General features: G+C 47.1%; 1 protein-coding gene across 3 annotated transcripts in view; it reads right to left on the bottom strand.

Annotated features, from left to right (window-relative positions):
• The window catches only part of PRKAG2 (protein kinase AMP-activated non-catalytic subunit gamma 2), a 284,850-nt gene that overhangs the window by 45,193 nt on the left and 217,013 nt on the right, over positions 1-22,644 (bottom strand). For 2 of the 3 annotated variants that reach the window (XM_061198961.1, XM_061198960.1), the window contains exon 5: positions 18,475-18,544. In XM_061198961.1, coding sequence (XP_061054944.1) covers positions 18,475-18,544 — 70 coding nt within the window. Of the gene's footprint in view, positions 1-18,474; positions 18,545-19,322; positions 19,352-22,644 lie in introns of those variants that run through there. The other variant, XM_061198962.1, reaches the window with a different exon arrangement.

Genomic DNA, 22,644 nt, shown 5'->3' on the forward strand with positions numbered 1-22,644 from the left:
TTCTTCCCCTGAATACGCATGTTCTATCTGTACTTCTCATCAGTCATCACTTTATGTCTCATTCATGTGATCTGCACAGCTCTGATGATCTTTTTCTTCCTGGATGATAATTTCTTTGAATGGTCAGGATCTTACTCACTTACTATGCTAATTAATTTCCTCGATACCGACTTACTGCATATGGTCTCAGTGTGGGTTCTCCCAAAGCTGACCCCGAGACCAGGGGAAGTGAGACGGAAGGAAAGAGTCAAAAAGGGAGCTCCAGTAAGCAGGTCACAGCTCTGTGCAGAGTCGCAGCTGCTGGGGACCCCGGAGAGGCCGCGCACGGACCTCAGAACTGCCTCCTAGTCAGGAGCACCCCGCCCTCTTTGGTGAGGGGTTACCCTGGGGCGTTACCTCTGACATTCCTGCCCTGCGCCCACAAGCCCAGCTGCCAAGGAACACCCTCGGTCAGAGCTGTTCAAATAGGAGAACCTGGACGCAGGCGAGGCGCCCACAGCCACCTGCTCCCGACAGCTTCCACCATGCTAGAGGCTGGGGGTCCCTGGGGACCCAACACACACGCCGCTGCCTTGCAGGTACTACAAACCAGTGGGGGAGACACATGAACCGTCACTACACCGTCACGAGCGCTACCACAGGACAAGTCCGGGCTTATGAACCAGGTAAGTGGCAGTCAGTGAATGGATGGATGGAATTTGAGTCAGCATGCTTCCATTTTTCTCAAAACGTTTATCTCCCGGAAAATAGGAGCCTTGCACAGGAAAGAACTGGAATGCAGGACGTTCATACGACAGCCACACGGAAAGTCCCGGTCCTTCTCTGCCATCACTGCTCCCGCACTGCCAAGGATGATGACTACCAGGCTGCTAGGCGAGTCGTTTCCTCGAAGCCTATTCAGAGGGGATCCGTGCAGACACAGGCTCAAAGGACCAGTGCAGGCGAGCACACGCGTAACTAACATTTAACTTACAGAGTGCCGGTCAAATCCATTCTCCTAAAACGCAAATGAAGGACATCAAGGGGGAAACTACAATAAAATGTAACACTCCATCTCCCAGAAAGGAACCGTTGCAAGATAGTTTGTCTGTTAATTAAATCAAGAATTTTCATAAAAGGAGTGCACATTTTATAGATGTTAACATCACAATACGAATATCTGAAATAAAATCTTAAAATACTATGAAAAGAAATATTCCAACTTTTAGAATTTTTAAAACACTGTGAGCTTTGTGTTAAACATATTTTTGGGATAACATCTTAATTTGTCTCTTAATTTTCAAAAATATTTAAATAAACATTTTATTTTGAATAGCTTTAGATTTATATAGAGAAGTTGTGAAGACACTGCAGTTCCTTATATACCCCATACCAGATTTCCCCTAAAGATAACATCTGATGGGCTTCCCTGGTAGCGCAGTGGTTAAGAATCTGCCTGCCAATGCAGGGGACACGGGTTCGGGCCCTGGTCTGGGAAGATCCCACATGCCACAGAGCAACTAAGCCCGTGAGCCACAACTACTGAGCCTGCGCGTCTAGAGCCTGTGCTCCACAACAAGAGAAGCCACGGCAATGAGAAGCCCACGCACTGCGATGAAGAGTGGCCCCCGCTCGCCGCAACTAGAGAAAGCCTGCGCACAGAAACGAAGACCCAACACAGCCAAAAATTAAAAAAAAGTTTAAAAAAAAGATAACATCTGACATTCCTCTGGCACATCTGTCAGAACCAACGAACCATCACTGACACATTACTAAAAAGTTCACACTTTAATAGGGTTGCCTTAGTTTTCCCCTAACATCCTTTTTCTGTCCCAGGACCCCATCCAGGACAGCACATTTAGTCATCATGCTCCGTAGCCTGCCCTAGGCAATGATGGCTTCTCAGACATTCCTTGTGTTTGATGACCTTGAGTACCTGACCTTGAGACCCTGACCAGGAGTACTGGACAGGCATTCTGTAGAACGGCCCTCATTCCGGATTTGTACGATGTTTTTCTCATGATCTCAATTTTGAGGTTTGTGTGTTTTAGCAGGAAGACCAGAAGGTGAAGTGTCTTCGCATCCCACTGTATCTAGGGTACCTGCTGTCAACATACCTCAACACCTGGATCACCGGCCCAGGTAGGATCTGTCGGGTCTTTCCCCTACAGGGACTCTTCCCACACTGCAGTCTTGGCAGGGAAGTCATGGTCCACCTCCCTGAGGGCGAAGCATCTGCATAAATTACAGTAAATCCCTTACATGTGAACCTTCAAGTTGCGAACTTTCAAAGAGGTGAATATGCCTTCGCATGTCCAATCACGTTAGTTAGTTCATGTGTCTGGCGTACACTGTCACGAGTGTGCATCTTTGACAAGTGGTTGTGCTCTTGCGTACTTTACTGTGCAGTACTGTATAGAGTACAGGAGTACAATATCTTTATTTCAAGCCCAGGGTGTCCAGAAGCAAGTGTAAAAGCAGTGGTGATGTAGCCGGTACTGCTAAGAAGTGCCAAGCGATAACGATGGAAACAAAAGTGAAAATAATTGAGAGAGTGGAGTGAGGTGAAAAGATGGTAGACATCGCTCATTCTTATAAAATAAGTTGTTCAACCATCGGCACGATTCTGAAGAACAAGGACAAGATCATGGAACATGTGAAGTCTGCTGTGCAGACAATAATATCGAAGAAGCGTGGAAAAGTGGTGGAGGAGATGGAGAAACTTCTCATTGTGTGGATGCAGGACCAGCATTAGTGTTGAGTCCTGCTCAGCTTAATGCTCATTCAAAAGAAAGCTAAAAGCCTTTATGAAGACTTGAAGAAGAAACACAGCAAAGAATCAGAGCGCGCATCTTTTAATGCCAGCCATGGCTGGCTTCATCGGTTCAAGGCTGGAGCCAACCTTCACAACGTAAAAGTAAGTGGCGAGGCAGCGAGTGCAGATATACGGTAGCTGCCCGGGAATTTCCTGAAACGCTTCAAGAAATTCAAGGCGCGTATTTACCTGAGCAGGTTTTTAACGTGGGCGAGACAGGACTGTACTGGAAAAGGATGCCAGACCAGAGTTACATCAGTAAGGAGGGAAAGTTGATGCCAGGCTATAGAGCAACAAAGGACAGGCTAACTCTGTTGTTTGGTGGCAATGTTTCCGGTGATACGAAGCTGAAGCCTCTCTTAGTTTATCATTCAGAGAACCCAAGGGCCCTTAGAAACATAGCCGAGGGCTCTCTTCCTGTTGTGTGGAAGAGTAACCCCAAGGCCTGGGTTACACAGGCCATGTTCCAGGACTGGTTTTTCCACCACTTGATCCCGCAGGTGGAGAAACGTTGCTTCGAGAAGGACGTCCCATTCCACATCCTTTTGCTGCTCCACAGCGCTCCGGGCGACCCCCCCGTTCATGGATGACTTGCATCCCAATGTCAAAGTAGTGCATCTGCCACTGAATACTACGTTGCTCATCCAACCTATGGACCAGGGAGTTATAGCGACTTTCAAGAAATATTATTTATGTCACACTTTTCGTCAGGCAGTAAAGGCGACTGACGAATCAGGAACAACCCTGCGACAATCTTCGAAGGACTGTAACATCTACAGGCCATACAAAAAAATTGGCTTTGCTTGGCATGAGGTTACGGCCGTCACCGTGAATGGGGTTTGGAAGAACCTCTCCCCGCAGTTTGTTCATGATTTTTGTGGATTTGAGAAGGTGGATGAAGAGTCCAAAGAGGTCTTCAGCAACTCAGAGACCCTCAGTGAGAAGCTGGAGCTAGAGGTGCAGGAGGACGACTTCACTGAACTCCTTGCTGTGCAACACGAGGAGCTGACTGATGAAGACCTGATGGAATTGGAGGCCCAGAGAAAGGACGGAGACAGAGGAAGAAGAAGTAACTGAAGAACCAAAGAGATTCACGACGCAGGAAATGGCAAGGGGGTTCTCTGCATCTGAGGAGGCACTGGTAGTTTTTGAGGCACAGGACCTGAACGTACAACGAACGGTACACGAAGGTTGCAGCAGCCGTTCAGCAATCCAGTGCCACCGTGTCATCTATGATAAGAAAAAAAGAGCTGCTACCCAGACATCGCTGGATCGTTTTTTCAACAGGGTAGATAGAATTGAATCCAGCAAGGAACCAGAACCTGTGCCATCAAGGTCAGGCGTGAGGGAAATTGCAGCTTGCCCTCCATCTCCTATTGCTGACCATCCTTCAGCTCTATTATCTCCCACCTCCTCTCCCTCCTCCAGTCAGTAACTCTTCTTGCCTGTCACTCGATGCCAGCCCCTGGATGCCAGCTGTTGTACTGTACTACTGTACTTTTCACGGTACTGTACTGTAAGATTAAAAATGTTCTTTATTTTTTGTGTTTGTTTTTAATGTATTATTAGTGTGAAAAGTATTCTAAACCTATTATAGTACAGTACTATACAGCCGATTGTGTTAGCTGGGTACCTAGGCTAACTTTGTTGGACTTACAAATTTAGACTTACGAATGCACTCTTGGAACGGAACTCATTCGTATGTAGGGAACTTACTGTACTTGGAACATTTCTGTAGAGGAGAGTTGTCTGTCTGTCTGTCTGTCTACCTCAGTATGGACTCACGGTATCTATCCCATACTCTGAGTCACAATCCAACAACCATGTCAGGATCAGTGCTCCAGCCGGCAGGGTCCACCCCGATGACGGGGCTGTGTGGGGCACGGCCCACGTTCTCCTGAGTCCGCTGGGGCTGTGACTCCCCGCCAGGCCCCCCAGGACTTCCCTGCTCACACCTGCAGCCCCCAAGCCAGCAGGACATGGAGAGCTGGGCCCTCGGGGTCTTTGCTGTGAGAGGGGGTCTCCCTCTGTTCCCTCTGGAGCATCACCAGCCCCCAGGTGGTGAAATGTGTGCCCTCAATCACTAGCGTCTTACATCACTGTGGTACGTTTGTTACAATTATTCAATTGCCTTAGTTTCTGTCCCTCCAGGACAGCACCTCACATGCAGCCCCGTCTCCTTGGGCTCCTCTTGGCAGTGAGAGCTCTTCAAACCTTGACTTGATGGTCTCGGTAGTTTTGAGGAGTACTGGGCAGATACTTTGGAGGATGCCCTTCGACTGGAATTTGATGTTTTTCTCATGATTAGCCTGGGGTTTTCAGTTTTGAGGTGGATCTATAACACTATATGTTTTTAATGTAAAAAGCTTGACCAAGCAAAGCAAAATGACACTAAAATGTATTTTGCTTCATGATAAGGCTAGATTATTACTGATGTAATAACATCAATAACAAAAGTGTTAGCATTTAAAGTCAGGAGAATAAAGTAAAATATGATAAAATGTCATTGCTTCTCTACATTTGGTAAAACTTTTCGATGAGAGCACCATCTGTATTATTTACATTATGATGAAGTCTCAAATTGTACCTGAAGGAAGAAACGCATTGAAACAGAAAATAAGAGTATCTGGAGTTAAACCAAAAAGGAAAAACACCCAAAAAAACCAAAACCATTCAACAATAACAGGTTGTTTGGAATAAGTTATTAAAATTCCTGAGAAGGCAAGTTCAAGCTCTCGTTATTCAAAAGGTAACTGGGGCTAAGGAAGTATCACGGTGTCCCCCTGTTGGGTTATTTTATCCGTCCCTGGGGAGAAGTGTAACTGCAGAGTGTCACACTGGCACCTGAGTCACTGGTCTATGAAAGCCACCCATCGTGGAATGACGTTACACCGTCCAATCACACGCTAACCCAGCATCATCCAAGGGAGCTACTGAAGAGTACTACTGGGAAGGAGAAAGTATATGTTAAAGTGTTTCATCTGTGAAGGTCAACAGAACAACTTGGAAAATGCAACATCTCAGTTTACATGCAAACAGTTGTACGCTCTAGCTAGGAAAGCGTGGCAGAGCGTTTCTCTCTCTGCAAGCAGATCTGGTTACACACCACCCTTGCCAAGTCCTCACCATACCACAGCACAGCCACTCCACACGCCGCGGCCCCTAGGAGTTTCACACCCTGGGATCCCGTGGACACTTCCTTTCCAAAGGCAGCTTCTGAACTCTGGGCCCGTGTCCTCGTGCCTGCCTCTGCTGGGCGCACGGCCCAGGTGGCCACTGAACTCCTACCTGCCTTTCTGTGTGGGCTGAATGGTGGCCCCCACAAGATACGTCCACCTGGAACGTCAGAACGCGACCTTATTTGGAACAAAGGTCTTTGGAGATGAGGTCACCCTGGATTATTAGGTTGGGCCCTAAATCCGATAACCAACGTCCTTACAAATGAGAGCGGACACAGACACAGGAGAAGGTCGATGGAGGCAGAGATTAGAGTGATGCTGCCACGAGCCACGAGACGCCAGGAAGCACGAGCAACCACCAGAAGCCGGGACAGAGGCCTAGAACAGATTCTCCCTGGAGCCTCCAGACGGGACCAACCCTGCGGAACCCCTGGGCTCGGACGTCTGGCCTCCCGAGTGCGGGAGAATAAAGTTCCGTTGTTCCAAGCCACTGGGTTTGTGGCACTTCGTCATGGCGGCCTCAGGAGCCTCCTCCGCCTCCCAAGTTCAGTTCACAGGCCCCGTGCACCTTCCCCAAAGGCCCTCAAGGCACCAGCACCCCTCCACTGTGAACACCCCCACTAGCGCTTTGTGAGTGACGCCCTTTCGGAGCCCTGACGTGCCTTGTGCCAAAGCTATAGATCTGCTTTAGACAGCAGCTTCTGAGGCAGCAGACGGGTCCCCAGAAAGTTCCTCACGGGTGTCAGGGCAAGCTCACGCCTGCTATACTGTATGTCACTGAAAGACACATCCATGAAAGGCAGGGGCCATGGTAATGATTCAATCCCCATCTTAGAGAGCTGAGAGTGCAAGGATGAGAGGCGTCCTAAAACAAAATTTACACATTGCCCAAATGTCACTAAAAAAACCCCAACCAAAAAAAAACTAACTCCTTACTTCCAATCCTGTAATTTTAACTTAACGTAAGACATTTCATTGTAATTCCACAAAGAAAAAGATTATCAATAGGCTAGTTATTTTAAAATTTGTCTTTTATGCTTTATTCTATATTTCGAAACATAAGTTTACTGTATTCATATAGTATCTTTTCTTTTTAGAAAACCATTTAAAATAGTTAAGCAAGAAATAAGCAAAAAGGGGAATATGGAAGTTAAAAGTATATGGAGGGCTTCCCTGGTGGCGCAGTGGTTGAGAATCTGCCTGCAAATGCAGGGGACACGGGTTCGATCCCTGGTCTGGGAAGATCCCACATGCCGCGGAGCAACTAGGCCCGTGAGCCACAACTACTGAGCCTGCGCGTCTGGAGCCTGTGCTCCGCAACAAGAGAGGCCGCGATAGTGAGAGGCCCGCGCACCGCGATGAAGAGTGGCCCCCGCTCGCCGCAACTGGAGAAAGCCCTCGAACAGCAACGAAGACCCAACACAGCCAAAAACAAAGAAAAAAAAAAAAAAGAAAAAAAAAAGTGTAAAAGTATATGGAAAAAATTAAACTCTCATATACATATGTTTTCTTAAAGTGCTTAGAAACATGAATATTAACAAAGTCAAAGCTTAAATATAATTTTACAGGACTTACAAGGTAGCAGAATAAATGAAGTGCATTAGATTTTTTTCCTTTCCATGCTTTTTGCATTTGGTTCTGTGTGTGCTGGGGGCAAAAGTGTCCACTGAAGAGGGAGATGCATGTGCTCTGCTAGATAAGGGGGCCAAGAGTTACTAAGAAAGAAGGAAAAGCACAGGTAAGTAAAGGCACAAAGCTTCCCCAATTAGATAGCTCAAAGTTAGTTGCAATAAATGCCTAAGGAATGTCACAGACCCGACAAGGCTGTGACCTTGAAATGACAGTGATCCCCATCCATTTTAAAATGGCGTTGGGTTTAATTCTATGAACCACAGCCAATGTTTCCTCTTTTTCAGGAAACAGAACCCAATGACTGTACTTAAGCCGAAGCAACAGAGAGGACCAAGGTTAACTCACAGGGATCCAGCCCCCAGCGGGGTAAGGAGCACCTTGATGACGGTGAGGCCAGGAACAACAGGCGGCCACCCCAGCCCACTTCTGTTTTTAAAAATTTTTTTTCTTTACTGTGGTACAAGTCACATACTGTAAAACATACTACTGTAACCATATCTAACGGTACAGTTCAGTGGCACTAAGTACAGTCACACCGTTGTGCAACTCTCACCATCATCCAGCTCCCGAATTTTTCACCTCCCTAAACTGAAACTCTGTCCCCATTAAACACTAACTCCCCACTCCCCCTCCCCACCTGCCCACCTCCCCAGCCCCTGGCATCTACCAGTGCGCTTTCTGACTCTATGATTTGACTATTCTAGGTACCTCGTATAAGTGGAATCAAACAGTATCTGTCTGCACCTAATGCTTATTGGAATGCATTTCTAAGGTTAACTTAATACGTGTCCTGTAAACAGGCTGTACCTTCTTTTTCCCCCCGTGCTATTCAGTAGGCCCTCACCAGCCATCTACTTCATACACAGCAGTGCACATATGTCAGTCCCCACTTCTGTCAAACACGCTTTCAGCAATTTAAAGGAGTTTCCTTCTCCCTCTAGCTTAATAAGGATTTTGTAAAAGGAACCTATGTTGAATTTTATCAGTTGCTATTTCAGCGTCTACTCAGAGGACCAGAGGTTTCTCTCCTTTAATCTGCTGACATTAACTCCTCGGCGGGTTTCTTGACAAACTGCAGCCCTGCATTTCTAGGACAAAACCTTGTTTGGTCACAGGAGACCGCATGGCTCAGCCTGCTGACGTTTTTGTACGAGTCCTGCCCATATTTTAAATGCCAGGTTCATCATCTGTTTTCTTCTTTGTGTGCTGTCCTCTGGTTCTGATGTCAGGATCGAGCGAGCGTCACAGAAGGAGCTGGGAAGCCGCCCTCCTTCCCTAAGCCCTAAAATAGCTCAGATGACCTAGGCCTTAACTGTTCCTTGAAGGTTCTACAGAATTAACCCATCAACAGGCTGAATACCAGGCCTCTTCTGCAGGGGCAGAGGAAGGGCGAGGACCTTCCATTACTTGAAAAGACCCCAAAGCCTTTATTGAGGTAATTCACATCCATACTGTTCACCCATTTAAAGTGTACAATTCAATTAATTACTTTTTAATTTCTTCTGTGGTGATTAATTACTTTTTAATTTCTTCTGTGGTGATTAATTACTTTTTAATTTCTTCTGTGGTGTGGTGATTGGTGAAAGTTAACCAAGAAAATACGAACTTGTAAAATTTACTCAAAAGTGATTGAAAAGGTTTTAAAATATATTGATATAGTTGGACATATTCAGATTTCTTTTAATGTTATTTTCTAAATCTCTGCATTTATAATTAAGAAGCCCCTCTTATTTCTAATACTTTGCGTTTTCACCCATTTTTTTCCTTGAACAGACTTGACACAGGTTTATCCACTTAATTGGTCTTTTCCAAGAATTAAGCTTTTGCTTTTGTTGAGCAAGACTACTTTCTGATCGCTGTCATTTCAGGAGCATTCTAGGGGGGAGGAGAGAGGAATGAACACATTCACACATTCAGCAAACCATCTTGACTCACAATGCGGCAGCCCAGCTCAGTGCATCAGGCAGGTGCACTGACGACTGGCTTGTCACCACGTCCCCACCAGCGTGCTGCAGTTTTGTCATCTGGACACAGTGCAGTTCGGACGCATCCTGACTCATTTCAGTTACCAGCGCTTAAACAGATGTCCGTAAATGCACGCACATCTTTGGGGTTTAGCAATACAACGGATCTTTCTGCTCTGGGCCCCTGGCTGCCTCTAATACAGCACATTATCGTTCTTACAACATGGGTAAGTGCTGTTCAAATCAAAATACGAAAAATGATTTGCAGAGTAAGGCACTAACAATATACGATTCCCTGAGAAACTCACGGGCCTGGGTCCTTTCCTCAGGTACGTCAGGGAGCAGGCCAGTCTTCTCCAACGGGGACTCTAGGACTTCCAGGCTCCAGGGGGAGCGAGTGTAGAAGAAAGAACAGGGCAGATCTAGACCAAACCTGTATGAGAATTGTCATCACCTTCTGTGTGACGTTGAGCAAATTCCTTCATCCCCTTGGCCTGAATCTCTTCATTCGTAAAATGGGGATAACACCACCTTTCTTGCAGAGTGATTCTGAGGAATTGGGGATAAATAAACTCAAACATTCAATCACAAATGCTGTCCACTGGGTGGTATGTACGATATTCACATGGGGAAAAGTCTGACGGTGCAGACACCGAAGCCATCACTAGCCAAATGGCTGTCGCCGGATGATGCACTAATGGTGGCTTGATTTTAAATTTGTGCTCAGTTGCCTTTTTGGTCCTTTCTAGGGTCATCATTATAGTTATACTTGTAGAGACTGCACTACACAGCAGGTACTCAAGTGACTGTTACATTCAGGTTACTTAATGCATGTATAATCCTATTAGCTAGGGGCTATTATTGTTTCCTACTTACATTTGAAGAAACTGAAGCTTGAAATAACTTGCCTAAGGTCTCACAGCTATTAAGCAGAAGAAATGGGACTCCAATCTGGGTCTGACTCATGCTCTTAATTACATGACACTAATTATATATGCAACTTAAGAGGGGGACATGCCACATGTGTAAGCATCAAAGCTAGAGGAGTCATTGTGAAAAGAGCCAAACAAAGGTAAAAATAAACACGTGAGAATGTGGACGTGGATATTCTTGAGGAGGTCTTAATGAAACAACTACACATTCCATAGTATGTGGTCTATAAAATAACAATTTATTGGTAGCAACTTACTGTTAGAAACAAATGATCGAAGTACGACCTAAGATAAAATAAATCAGGTAATAACAAAGTTCAGAAACCTCAATGATGTGACATAAATTCAGATACATAGGAAAATAGCTCAAAGTGGGACAGAAGCAACAAATTAAAAGATTTAAAAGTGACTAAAATTTGACCAGAAGGTTCCCAAATTAGTTTCCTCTCCAAAATGACTCTCCTTTTAGTATCCGAGTTAAGCTAGACTTCTTTTCCCCTAATATCAGTGCAAGTGCGATCACAGCCACAAAAGAAAGACCTAAAAGACTTTTTCCTCAGGCACCAGATTATGCAAGCAAGTCATCACGTTTCTATCCGCTGTTACTGCCTCTGAGTTGTTCAGCCACTGGACAGTCTATTTTGACCTCACACTTAGGAGAAGCCTCGGTGCATCTGGGAGGTACATGCGGGTCATCTTAAAGCTACCTTGTCACTGCTCTTTGATTAGCACACATACACTTGGCAAGTGGATTTCCTCTCATTGCCTTAAGTAGAAATGCCTTATTTCTTTATAAGAAATAACATTAACCACTTAAGTACACTGAGCCCATGTGCCAGAGTAAAAGGTAAAGCTCCAAAAAATACATGTGTTCACGTATGTGACAAATATTTACTGAAACTAGGTCTTAGTCATCATCATATCTTTGAGACCTGGCAAATAGTTAAGTTTTCAGTCCCCATCCTCACAGAGCTTCCACAATGGCAGAGAAACATGAATAAATGCCTTTCCCCTTAACAGCCCCATCAGCCATGAGGGATCATGAGATAATATGTGAAGGCCTGTCTGGGGCTTCCAGAAAGTCACTTTTCCCGAGGAAGTGACATGTAGGCTGAGACCTGAAGAAAACTAGCAGGGGGCCAAGAGGACAGGGAAGAACAATCCAGGGAGAGGGAACAGCCTATGCAAAGTCCAGCAGGCACGGAGGAACAAGGCCAGGAGGAGGGAGGTGCGCGGTGAGGCGGGCAGAGGGAAGAGGGAGGTAAGTCTGGGCTCCAGCCTAAAGGCAAAGGAAAGTCAGAGAAGGCTTTTAAGCACGGAAGTGACACGATCAGATCCATGTTTTTAAAAATATCTCTAATTGCAGCACATCAAGTTGATTGGAGGGGGCCAGAGTAGATGCTGGAGAGACTAGGCTGTTTAATAGTCAATAGAAAGGTGATGATGGCGGAGACAGGTAGGTATTCAGGAGGTGAAAGTGAGAGGACGGACCGCTTGGGTGTGGGAGAGTGAGAGAGCCATGGCTCAACGTCATTCTTGTTAAAAAACAAAACAGAAAACCAGGTGAACGTGGTAGCACTTATTGAATCAGGTTGGGGGGAAAAAGAAAGAGGCGAGAGGGAGAGCAGGAGGACAGACCAGAGAGACGGTGCGATGACTCAGGCAGAGACATCCAATAGGCAACCGAATACTCAGAAGAGAGATCTGGCTGGAGATATCTATTTGGGCATCATCAGTTATTAAAGCATCGTGGTAATTAAACACTGGGCAACAGGCAGGTGGTAACTGAAGCCATGGAAGTGAGGTAGACTGTCTAGGGGAGAGCACAGGAGGAGAAGACAAGTGGCTTCGTGAAGAGCCAGGAGCAAGTCCCATAGCTAATGTTCAAATGTATGGCTTGTGAATTAGCCCACACTCCACCTGCTACTACAAAACAAAACAGAACGGAAAAGGAAAAAGGGTAAGAACCACCAAGGAAACAACGGGCGGAAAGGTATGGGGAGCACACCGGGAGTGTCCCGTGGGAGAAGGGAGCAGAGGTCACCCCTGGTGACGGCTACTAACAGCTCAAAATGAGGAGAGGATTAAGTGTCCACTGGAGTTTGCAAAATGGAGCCGCGAGTGACCAACTCAGGGAATTTGGGTGGAGTGGTGGAAATGGGCTGAAGAAGGAATGGGAAGTGAGGAAATGGAAAGAGGGTTTCCAGATAAGGGATTATTTCATGTCAGTTACGAAGACCGGCTCAGAGCCTGGGCTGCAAGTCTAAAGCCTGTGTTTGAAACCTGGTGACCCCACCTTCCCAGATATGCCCCCCGTGGTCACTTATTTAACCTCCCACCGTCTTAATCTCCTCCTCTATAAACAGGGATGATAAAAATATTTACCCCTTAAGAGTTGTTTTGAGGATGAGATGAGATAAATGTAAAGGATTTATAACAGTGCCTCAATATACGTAACATACGCCGGTTACTATAATCATAGAAAAAGGACACAAATTCTTCCAGTTTCTTCAAACAAATTCCAAATGCTTTGTGGTACCAAAATTTTCCCACTTTAAAATTCACAGGTAAAATGTAAAGTCACAGGGGTCCTGGTATAACAACTCTGCAAGGGTTCTGCCCACCCCACGCAGAGCTGTAGGGTGGAAACACCCCGGCCATGGAGCAGACAGTCTGACTCGCTGGCCTGGACTCCTGCCAGCTGCCTGCTGGGGCTGCTGAGCGCTCACCGAGGAGCAGGCAGAGCCAGTCCCGAGCGGGAAGGTCGTGGAGGTCCCTTCATCGTGGAGATGACTCAGCGCGGCCTTGGCTCCCGATGACTTCCCAGGAGAAGTGAAGCCTGGTGAAGCCCGGTGGCAGGTCCCACTTTTGGATCCTCAAACCCTGCTGTGCACTCCCGTCTTGTTTAAAATAGTCAGGGGTCTTAACATTTCAGATAACAAAACCTCCGCAGCCTATAAAACAACTACTCTATCTTATCAAATCTAAGATACCATCAAATGTAAAGCCTGACTTTAAAATGTGTACCTAAAGTCTGTTAAATATGGCAAGCTTTCAAATATGGGGTCAGCCAGAGCAGAAAATGTTTAACTGTAAATATTTCATAAAGCTGTAACTATTTTTATAATCAAGAAACAATAAACCTCTTCTCTAAGATAAGTATGCAAGCTCAGTAGGGAAGGAAAGAGTCTGGATGATAGATTATCAGAGCCTTCTAATACTACGAGATGATCGGCCAGCAACCAAACCGCGATCACAAACCTGTCACCACCAGAGGTCAGTACCCCTCACACTACAGTCAATAAGCCAAGTGGACCCAGCTGAGCCTCACTTATCAAAGCTAAGTGATAAGGGGATACTTTAAAAGCTTCCACAAATTCACAGGAAGACATTCTCCCTTAAGTTAGAGCAGTGTTTCTCAAACTTTTTTTCATTATCCACACCCCCCCCCCAGCATTTCTATACATTCCCCCCTCAACTGTCCTACCCCTATGAAACTTTAATACCACAGATACACTGTATATCCATTCAGGGGCCCGTTGGAGAGCCAGAAACCACCGTAATAGCTAAGATTTTTTGTCCCCCAACAAGAACCAATCTTTGCTCACTTCAGGGCAATATCCTCCAGTTGAGAATGAACAAGTTAGAGTGAATGCACATTTCTGCTTTATTGTAGAGCGGGTGCTGGTTGCTTTAGGTCGTATTTTCAAGCTGGAAGGAAAAGTACAAGTTCACCAATGCCGGGCTCTGTTCTACCGAGAAAACCCACAATGACAACGACAACAAAACAAGCAAGCAACGCCCCAAGAGACAAGGATTATTCAAGAATACAGCTACTTCATTACAGACCTGGGCCTACAATTCCAAGATCCTTGACTGAAAAATAATGCTTTCTCCTCGCTGGTACTTCTTCCCCCCACTTCTTCCCCATTTTTGATCGTGCAGACTAGCTTGACCAGTCTTGCTAGGAAAATGAGTTTGGAGGCAAGTTCTGAAAAGCTTATCCTTCGGGAAATGCCTTGCAGGTGAGGAAGGAACAGCTCGGACAGAAAAGACCGCCTGGACTGAAGGAAGCAGGCAGGTGGTGAGGGGAGAGGGGACAGGTGACTGGGAAGAAGTGGGATGGACCAACCACCGAGACTTGCTGAAAGCCCGAGGAAACTGGCGAGTCTGGAGAGTCTGCGACAGCTGGAATGCTAAGAAGGAAGCGATAACACAGGTAGTTCCCAGGGGCTGTAAAGTTGTTGACGTAGTGCCAGAACTACAGATTTATTCATCATGAATAAATTTCTGAATACTCATCTACTTGAGAAAGCACTCACTGGCTGCGTTTAGGTGCTTACCAAGGTGCTGGGCCCTGTGGTTAAATAAGTTCAAGACGGTTAATCTTGATAAAAACAAACAGGTGTGACTGATATAATTAAACACTTGAAACGCCAACACATAAAGTGACTGCTATGGGCTAGGCACTGCTCGCATCACTTTGCAGATACCGAATCATTTCATCCTCCCATCGTTCCCATAAAGGAAACATAAACACTGAATGTAGTCACCGAGATACCAAAACACCGCTGAGCACCTACAACGTGCCACCGTATCACCTGCTGGGAAGAGAAAGATGGATTACGGAGAAGTACAGAAGGGCTTTAGGGAGGGGCCTCGGAGAGGGTCTGACTTGGGCTGAGCCGTGATGTAGTTAAGGTTGGCAGGTGGAGAAAGGAAGCAAGAGAAGGTCTTACCCTCCAAAGGATGTAAACCCTCAGGCACCGGGACCATGAAGGGTCACAGAACAGGGGTCTGGCTAACTCTGCTTGTGGGCCAAATCTGGCCTCTTTCTGTAAATCAAGTTTGACTGGAACGCAGCCCTGCCACTTGGACCGCGTTGCTGCTTTGCTGCTGCACGGGCAGGCTGAGTAGTCTTGACAGGGACAGAGACCGAGACCATCTGGCCCTTTACAGAAAAAGTTTGCCCGTGCCTGTTCTAGAGCCTTATTATTCAGAGCAGGGTCTGTGAAGCAGCGGCAGCAGCACTTGGGAGCTTAGCAGAAATGCAGACTCCCAGGTCCCACCCCAGACCCACAGAATTAGAATCTGCCTTTTAGAAAGCTCTCTGGTGGTGCTTATGCACAGAAAGCTCTCTGATCATTGGTGTGTACAGCCGGGATGAGGCGGTGAGGCTGCAGATGAAGAGACGTCTGCATGTATTCTATATATAGACCCAGGGAAGTGGTAAAGATTTTCCCGTAAAGGAGTGGTGCTGTCAATTCACGCTCTGGAAAGGTCCCTCTGTCAGGGTGCGATGGTAGGAAAAAGTGGGTGGGCAGTTGGTGTCAGAACCCAGGCAAAAGAGGACCTAGACAACACATGGAAGACAGAGGCACAATTTCTTCGTTCTTCCCAGAAGCAAATAACGTTTTAAGAGATTATGCCAACTTCACTAATGCCTTTCCAACGAACAGAGTATCTGTTAGAATCTATTAGGAAATAGAAAAAGACTTGGTAACAAAAATATCTGCAATCACGTGTTTCCATGTATACCAAATGCATCCCCATCTAAGGAAAGCGTCCAGATCGCAATGCACAAATGATGACACCAAGTGAATAAGAAGGAAGCTGGAAGATTAAATGAGGATCTATTCAACAGCTATGTATCAATATTATGTAGGCTGCTAACACATCACAGGATACTATTTAAAGGTGTAATGTCCTACTGTTAGGACTTATTGTTCCCCCGAATAAATGTAAGATTCTGCTTGATATTCAGTTTTTCCGTATTTTGGATGAATAAGCAATCTAAAGTTCAAAAGAGACAAAGCAGCACTTTAGACAACCACGCCAACACTACCCCTTCCAGCTTGGCTAACAGCTTCCAAGCAACTGCTTTTTAACATTTTGCCTCCTTAAGAATCTAGAAAAATTTGACAGGGTAATTTGTGTGATTCAGTATGCTTTAAAGTAATGACAGCAATATAGATAAAAACAGATGGGTGAAAATGGGAAAGTCCTTTTCTTAGATGCTTAGGTTTAGTATTTTATATTCATTCCCTTGGCAGAAACAATGCAAAAAAAATAAGGCATCGAGATATTTCTCAAATATCTGCTTTGAGAAGTGCAACATAATTAAATTAATAAATCTCAAGTAAGGAAAAAAACTCCATCAAACCTGTACTGAGAAAAATCTCTATGGACGATTCATTAATAAAAAGCTTAAAAAGTCCATGAGTTCAGTACAATGGTAAATGGCACTTAAACAGTAACTAACATTTACTAAGTGCTTACTGTGGATTTACATTGTACTAAATACCATTACATGGATTATCTCATTTAATCCTCAAAACACCCCGATATTAGCTCCACCTTATGAATGGGAAAACTAAGGCACAGGGAAGTTAAGTAACTTGTCCAAGGTCACACAGCTTAATAAGAAGTCAAGATACGGTCTGAAGCTGGGCCTATGCTCTAAACAATAACTGTGGCACCTCTCCAGTAGCATCTGCTCTCTACCTTCCTTTGCCCCCATGTGAATCTGCAAAATGATTAAATGCAATGGACTCTCATTGTTAGTGAAATCAGGGACAAAGAAAACTCTATGATTTAGATATTCAAAGTCTTAACGAAAGGGGGGCACACCATACTGCCCTGTGGACAGTGCCCCAAATTCGACCTGCAATATAATAAAATCACGGAATAATGAGGTGGATTCGAATGAACACACTGGATTATTTTTCAGTAGGACAGTAGGACAGAATGCAAATGAAGCCCTAGTAAAATTCTGAAATGTATCATGTAACTGCTCGTTAATAATAAATATGGCGGCAGACTTTTAATGATAATTACTATGAACACGTTATCTTCTGGCTAACATGTCTGTGAAATGCGGACACTCTAAAACATAAAATAAACGTAGGCACTGGCCTGATACTGTCGGCTTAACGTTCTCATATTGGTTGTGCATGCTTATTTAAGTAATTGCCTGACTGTAAATAAACGGAAGTATTAAAGTAAAGTTGTCAGAAGGCACAGCATCCACATGGCACATGCTTTGTTCCAGGAGCTTCATTCCATCAATACTCTTGGAAAAAAAGAGAAGTCACTAAAGGAATAATGGAAAAACACAAGATAGTGTGGAGGTCTTTTAAATTCCTCAAATTGTCAAGCATCTTATACAGAGTTCTTTTTAGACTTTGAACTCATCATATCTCATTTTAAATACTAGTTCTGCCAAAGAACAAGCTCATTCCCTTCAAATTTTAACAGTTTCAAGATAAGATCCAGGTAAAAAGCTCATCATAATCCACGTTAAATATTCATTTTGCCAAAGAACAAACTCATCTCCCCACATTTTAACAGCTTCAAAATAAGATCCAGGTAAGAAGAAGAAAACGGGGCAGGAAAAGGAAAAAAACCGAGTGAGCGAAGAGAAGACAGGAACGATGGAATGACAGAATCACCTGAACTCAAAACCAATTCGCTAAGCCGCCACCGCTTTTCCTATTGAACTTTCCCTATCAAGACAAGAAGACACACCCTGCTGGTGGTATTTTCACAAGTCCAGATAAGGGAACCAGTGTGTGTTATTTAAAGGTATGGACCATAGGCATAATCTGGGGGTCACCCCTACATGTACGGTGGCCTTACAAACAATTGCTACTGCACGTCACCTTGCTCTCATTCGAGTTCGACTTGTAAGGACAAAAGGACCGACCATCCGTGTGGATGGCCGGGTTGCGGGCTCCCCGTAGAACCCAGCGAGATTTCGCCAACGAAAGGCACCCGCGGCCACTACAGACACGCTCTGCCGGCTCCGCGTTTCCACCGCCAGCCCCCGCAGGGCGCGCCGCCCGAAGCCGGACGGGCGGTGGGCGTCTGGGTGCCCGCGGCCTCCGGGGCGTGAACCCCGGCTGTCCCCGCGCCCCGGCCCCTCCGGGCCCCCGGCGCAGACACGGAAGCGCGTTCCAGCGGGGGGCACTCACCTTCTTCCTCCAACTCGAATTTCTCCAGCATGCCGGCTTCCGCGGGTCCCGGGGCCGCCGCCAGCGCCGCCTGAGGAGGAGGAGGAGAAGAATCAGCATGCGCTCGGCCGCGCTCGTCCCCGGCCGCGCGGGGGGGTGGCGCGCGGGGGCGGAGGGCGGGGGTGCCGGGGACACAGGGGCGCGGCGGAGGCTGCGGGGGGCCGGAGGGCCGGGGGGCGGTGGTGCGAACGCGGGGGGCGGGGCCGAGCGGCCAGGGGGCGGGTGTAGGCGGGCGAGCGGTTGGGGGCGCGGGGGCGGGACGAGGGGGACTGGGGGAGGTGCAGGGAGGCGGGCGGGGAGCGTGTGGGGGTGGGGTGGGGGCGGAGGCACGGAGGCGGTCCTTGCGGCTCCGCGGAGCGCTCCGGCCTTGCTCCGCGCCGGGTCGCTGGGAGGAGGGGCCTCCCGGGCGGCTGGCGGGGCGGGGGGCGGTGCGGCGCGGTGCGGCGCGGCCCGGCCCGCCTGCACTGCACAGAACGGGCGGCGCGGCCCAGCCTCCGGCCCAGCCTCCGGCCCACCCTCGCCCCAGGCCGCAGGTGGCTCGGGCCGCGGCCTAACCTGCCGCCCCTCCCCGAGTGGAACGGCCCGCTCCCGGCCTCCCCCCGGCGCCTCGCGCGTTGGTATGGACCGGCGAGATGGAACCGTGGGACGAGGACCCCGACGAGCCAGGGGCTGGCTCGCTCGAGGGCGGCCGGGGCGCCCCCCTCCGGCCGCATCCCTCCTTCCCGCCAGGGCCGCCGACCGGCCATTAGCAGAGGCCCGTTTTCTTATCCTTGCCTCGTCCTCCCATCCCACCGCTCACATCCGCTCACCTTCCCCCGCCACCCACGGCAGCGCGTCCCTGCAGGTTTAACCTGCGCAGGTGTGGTCTCGGCCAGCCCGGGGGTGGGGCACGAGGGGAGCGCTGCCAGGTGGGGGTGGGGTGGGCGGGGCGACGTGCCAGGGAGAGGGGAATGGAGGCTGCAGGACCCCGGGGGGAGATGATCCCAAAGGCCGGGGGCGGGGTGGCGGGGAGTGGATGAGGGAGTGATTTGCTTGCTTTTCTTTTTAAAGTTTAGACTAAATTGCCCATCCCTTTCCCCTAATAAAAATTTTGTTCCGTGGAATATACGTACTGTAGATGCACTGTGTCGCTATCACTTTTACCCAGCCATGGAACTCTTTCATGTGCTTCCTCTCTTCATTTGGGGAGCCACTGCCAAAAGCACATACAAATCTAAATCTGGCCCTGGCCACTCCTGTCACCCTGGATCTGGGTATCTGAGACTCTCCAATCGCCAACTCAGGTTGGCAGGCAGCGCGACTGGCAGCCGAGAGCTTCCTGGAAGAGCAGGGTAACCAGAGAGGGGACAGGCACCCCATGCCGTGAGGCTCTCCTGTGTTACAGGCAATGACTGCCCCAGGTGCAGGGGGCCCTTAGCTCACTGCAGAGTGCAAGGGCCCTGATAAAGAGATTAGCTCCCCAGCGCTGATTAAGGCTGTGAAGCCCCGCCCCCACCAAAGGAACTTGGTTCTGTCACTCTTGCAAGCCTAGCCTGGAGGAGGAAGTACTTAAATTTCCTTTATGCTTTCTTTTTGCTCTGTCATCTCAGTTGGGCCAATACCCAAGTCTTTTTTTTTGGTCACGCCATGTGGCATGAGGGATCTTAGTTTCCCCAACCAGGGGTCAAGCCCATGCCCCCTACATTTGGAGCATGGAGTCTTAACCAGTGGGTCACCAGGGAAGTCCTGCCAATCCCTAAGTCTCAATCTTTGCCTTAAAAAATGTAGGGGGAGGAAAAGAAGACAGAACTAATTTTGTAAGACATGGTGGTAAAAACCCTCAGCTGTGTCATGCTTAACAGCAAAAGACTGAATGCTTTCTCTCTTAAGTTCAGGAACAAGGCAAGGATGTCTGCTTTCACACTGTTCTTAATCAACATAGTACTAGAAGTTCTAGCCACTGCAATAAGGCAAGAAAAAAATAAAGGCATACAAATTGCAAAGGAAGAAATAAAACCATCCCTATTTGCAGATGACACGGTTGTCTTCATAGAAAGTCCCAAGGAACCTACTAGATAAACAAACAAATCCCAAAACACCAAAACTAGAACTAATGAGTGCAGCAAGGTTACAGGATACAAGATCAACACACAAAAATCAATCACATTTGTGCTAACAGTGTTCATGCTAACAATGAACATGTGGAAACTGATATTAAAAACAATATTATTTATGATCACCACAAAGAAAATTAAATACTTAGGTATTTACTTAAGAGAACATGTACAGGGCTTCCCTGGTGGCGCAGTGGTTAAGAATCTGCCTGCCAATGCAGGGGACACGGGTTCGAGCCCTTGTCCGGGAAGATCCCACATGCTGTGGAGCAACTAAGCCCGTGTGCCACAACTACTGAGCTTGCGCTCTAGAGCCCGCGAGCCACAACTACTGAGCCTGCATGCCTCAACTGCTGAGGCCCGCGCGCCTGGAGCCCGTGCTCCGCAACAAGAGAAGCCACCGCAATGAGAAGCCCGCACACCGCAGCGAAGAGTAGCCCCTGCTCGCCGCAACTAGAGAAAGCCCACGTGCAGCAACAAAGACCCAATGCAGCCAGAAATAAATAAAATAAAAACTCAATAGTAGAAAAAGAAAACAATCCAATCAGAACATGGGCAAAAGATATGGAGACATTTCACTGAAAAAGATAGACAGATGGCAAAATAAGCACATGAAAATATGTCCAACATCATTAGCCATTAGGGAAATGCAAATCAAAACTACAATAAGCTATCACTACACCCCTATTAGTATGGCCAAAATAAAAATAGTGACCACACCAAATGCCAGTGAGGATGCAGAGAAACAGAATCACTTGTGCATTGCTGTGGGGATGCAAAATCATACCACCACTCTGGGAAACAATTTTGCAGTTTCTTATGAAACTAACCTCCCAACTGCCATATGACACATCAATGGCACTCTCGGGCATTTATCCCAGGGAAAACGAAACATGTTCACACAAAAACCTATGTATGGCGGGGGGGAGACCTTCAAGATGGTGGAGGAATAAGACATGGAGATCACCTTCCTCCCCACAAATACATCAAAAACACATCTACATGTGGAACAACTCCTAAAGAACACCTACTGAATGCTGGCAGAAGACCTCAGACTTCCCAAAAGGCAAGAAACTCCCCATGTACCTGGCCGTGTGGCTGACATGGTCTTGGTGCTCCAGCTGGGTGTCAGGCCTGAGCCTCTGAGGTGGGAGAGCTGAGTTTAGGACATTGGTCCACCAGAGACCTCCTGGCCCCACATAATATCAATCGGTGAGAGCTCTCCCAGAGATCTCTGTCTCAACGCTAAGACCCAGGTCCACTCAACAACCAGCAAGCTCCAGTGCTGGACACCCCATGCCAAGCAACTAGCAAGACAGGAACACAACCCCACCCATTAGCAGAGAGGCTGCCTAAAATCATAATAAGTTCACAGACACCCCAAAACACACCACCAGATGCAGTCCTGCCCATCAGAAAGACAAGATCCAGCCTCATCCACCAGACCCCTCCAACAGGAAGCCTACACAACCCAGTGAACCAACCTTACCACTGGGGGAAGACACCAAAAACAATGGGAACTACGAACCTGCAGCCTGCGAAAAGGAGATCCCAAACACAGTTAAGTTAAGCAAAATGAGAAGACAGAGAAATACACAGCGATGAAGGAGCAAGGTAAAAACCCACCAGACCAAACAAATGAAGAGGAAATAGGCAGTCTACCTGAAATGGAATTCAGAGTAATGATAGTAAAGATGATCCAAAATCTTGGAAACAGAATGGAGAAAATACAAGAAACATTTAACAAGGACCTAGAAGAATTAAAGAGCAAATTAACAATGATGAACAACACAATAAATGAAATTAAAAATTCTCTAGAAGGGATCAATAGCAGAATAACTGAGGCAGAAGAATGGATAAGTGACCTGGAAGATAAAATAGTGGAAATAACTACAGCAGAGCAGAATAAAGAAAAAAGAATGAAAAGAATTGAGGACAGTCTCAGAGACCTCTGGGACAACATTAAATGCACCAACATTCGAATTATAGGGGTCCCAGAAGAAGAAGAGAAAAAAAAAGGGACTGAGAAAATATTTGA

The sequence above is a fragment of the Eubalaena glacialis genome, chromosome 8, assembly GCF_028564815.1.
Source record: "Eubalaena glacialis isolate mEubGla1 chromosome 8, mEubGla1.1.hap2.+ XY, whole genome shotgun sequence".
NCBI classification, from domain to species: domain Eukaryota; kingdom Metazoa; phylum Chordata; class Mammalia; order Artiodactyla; family Balaenidae; genus Eubalaena; species Eubalaena glacialis.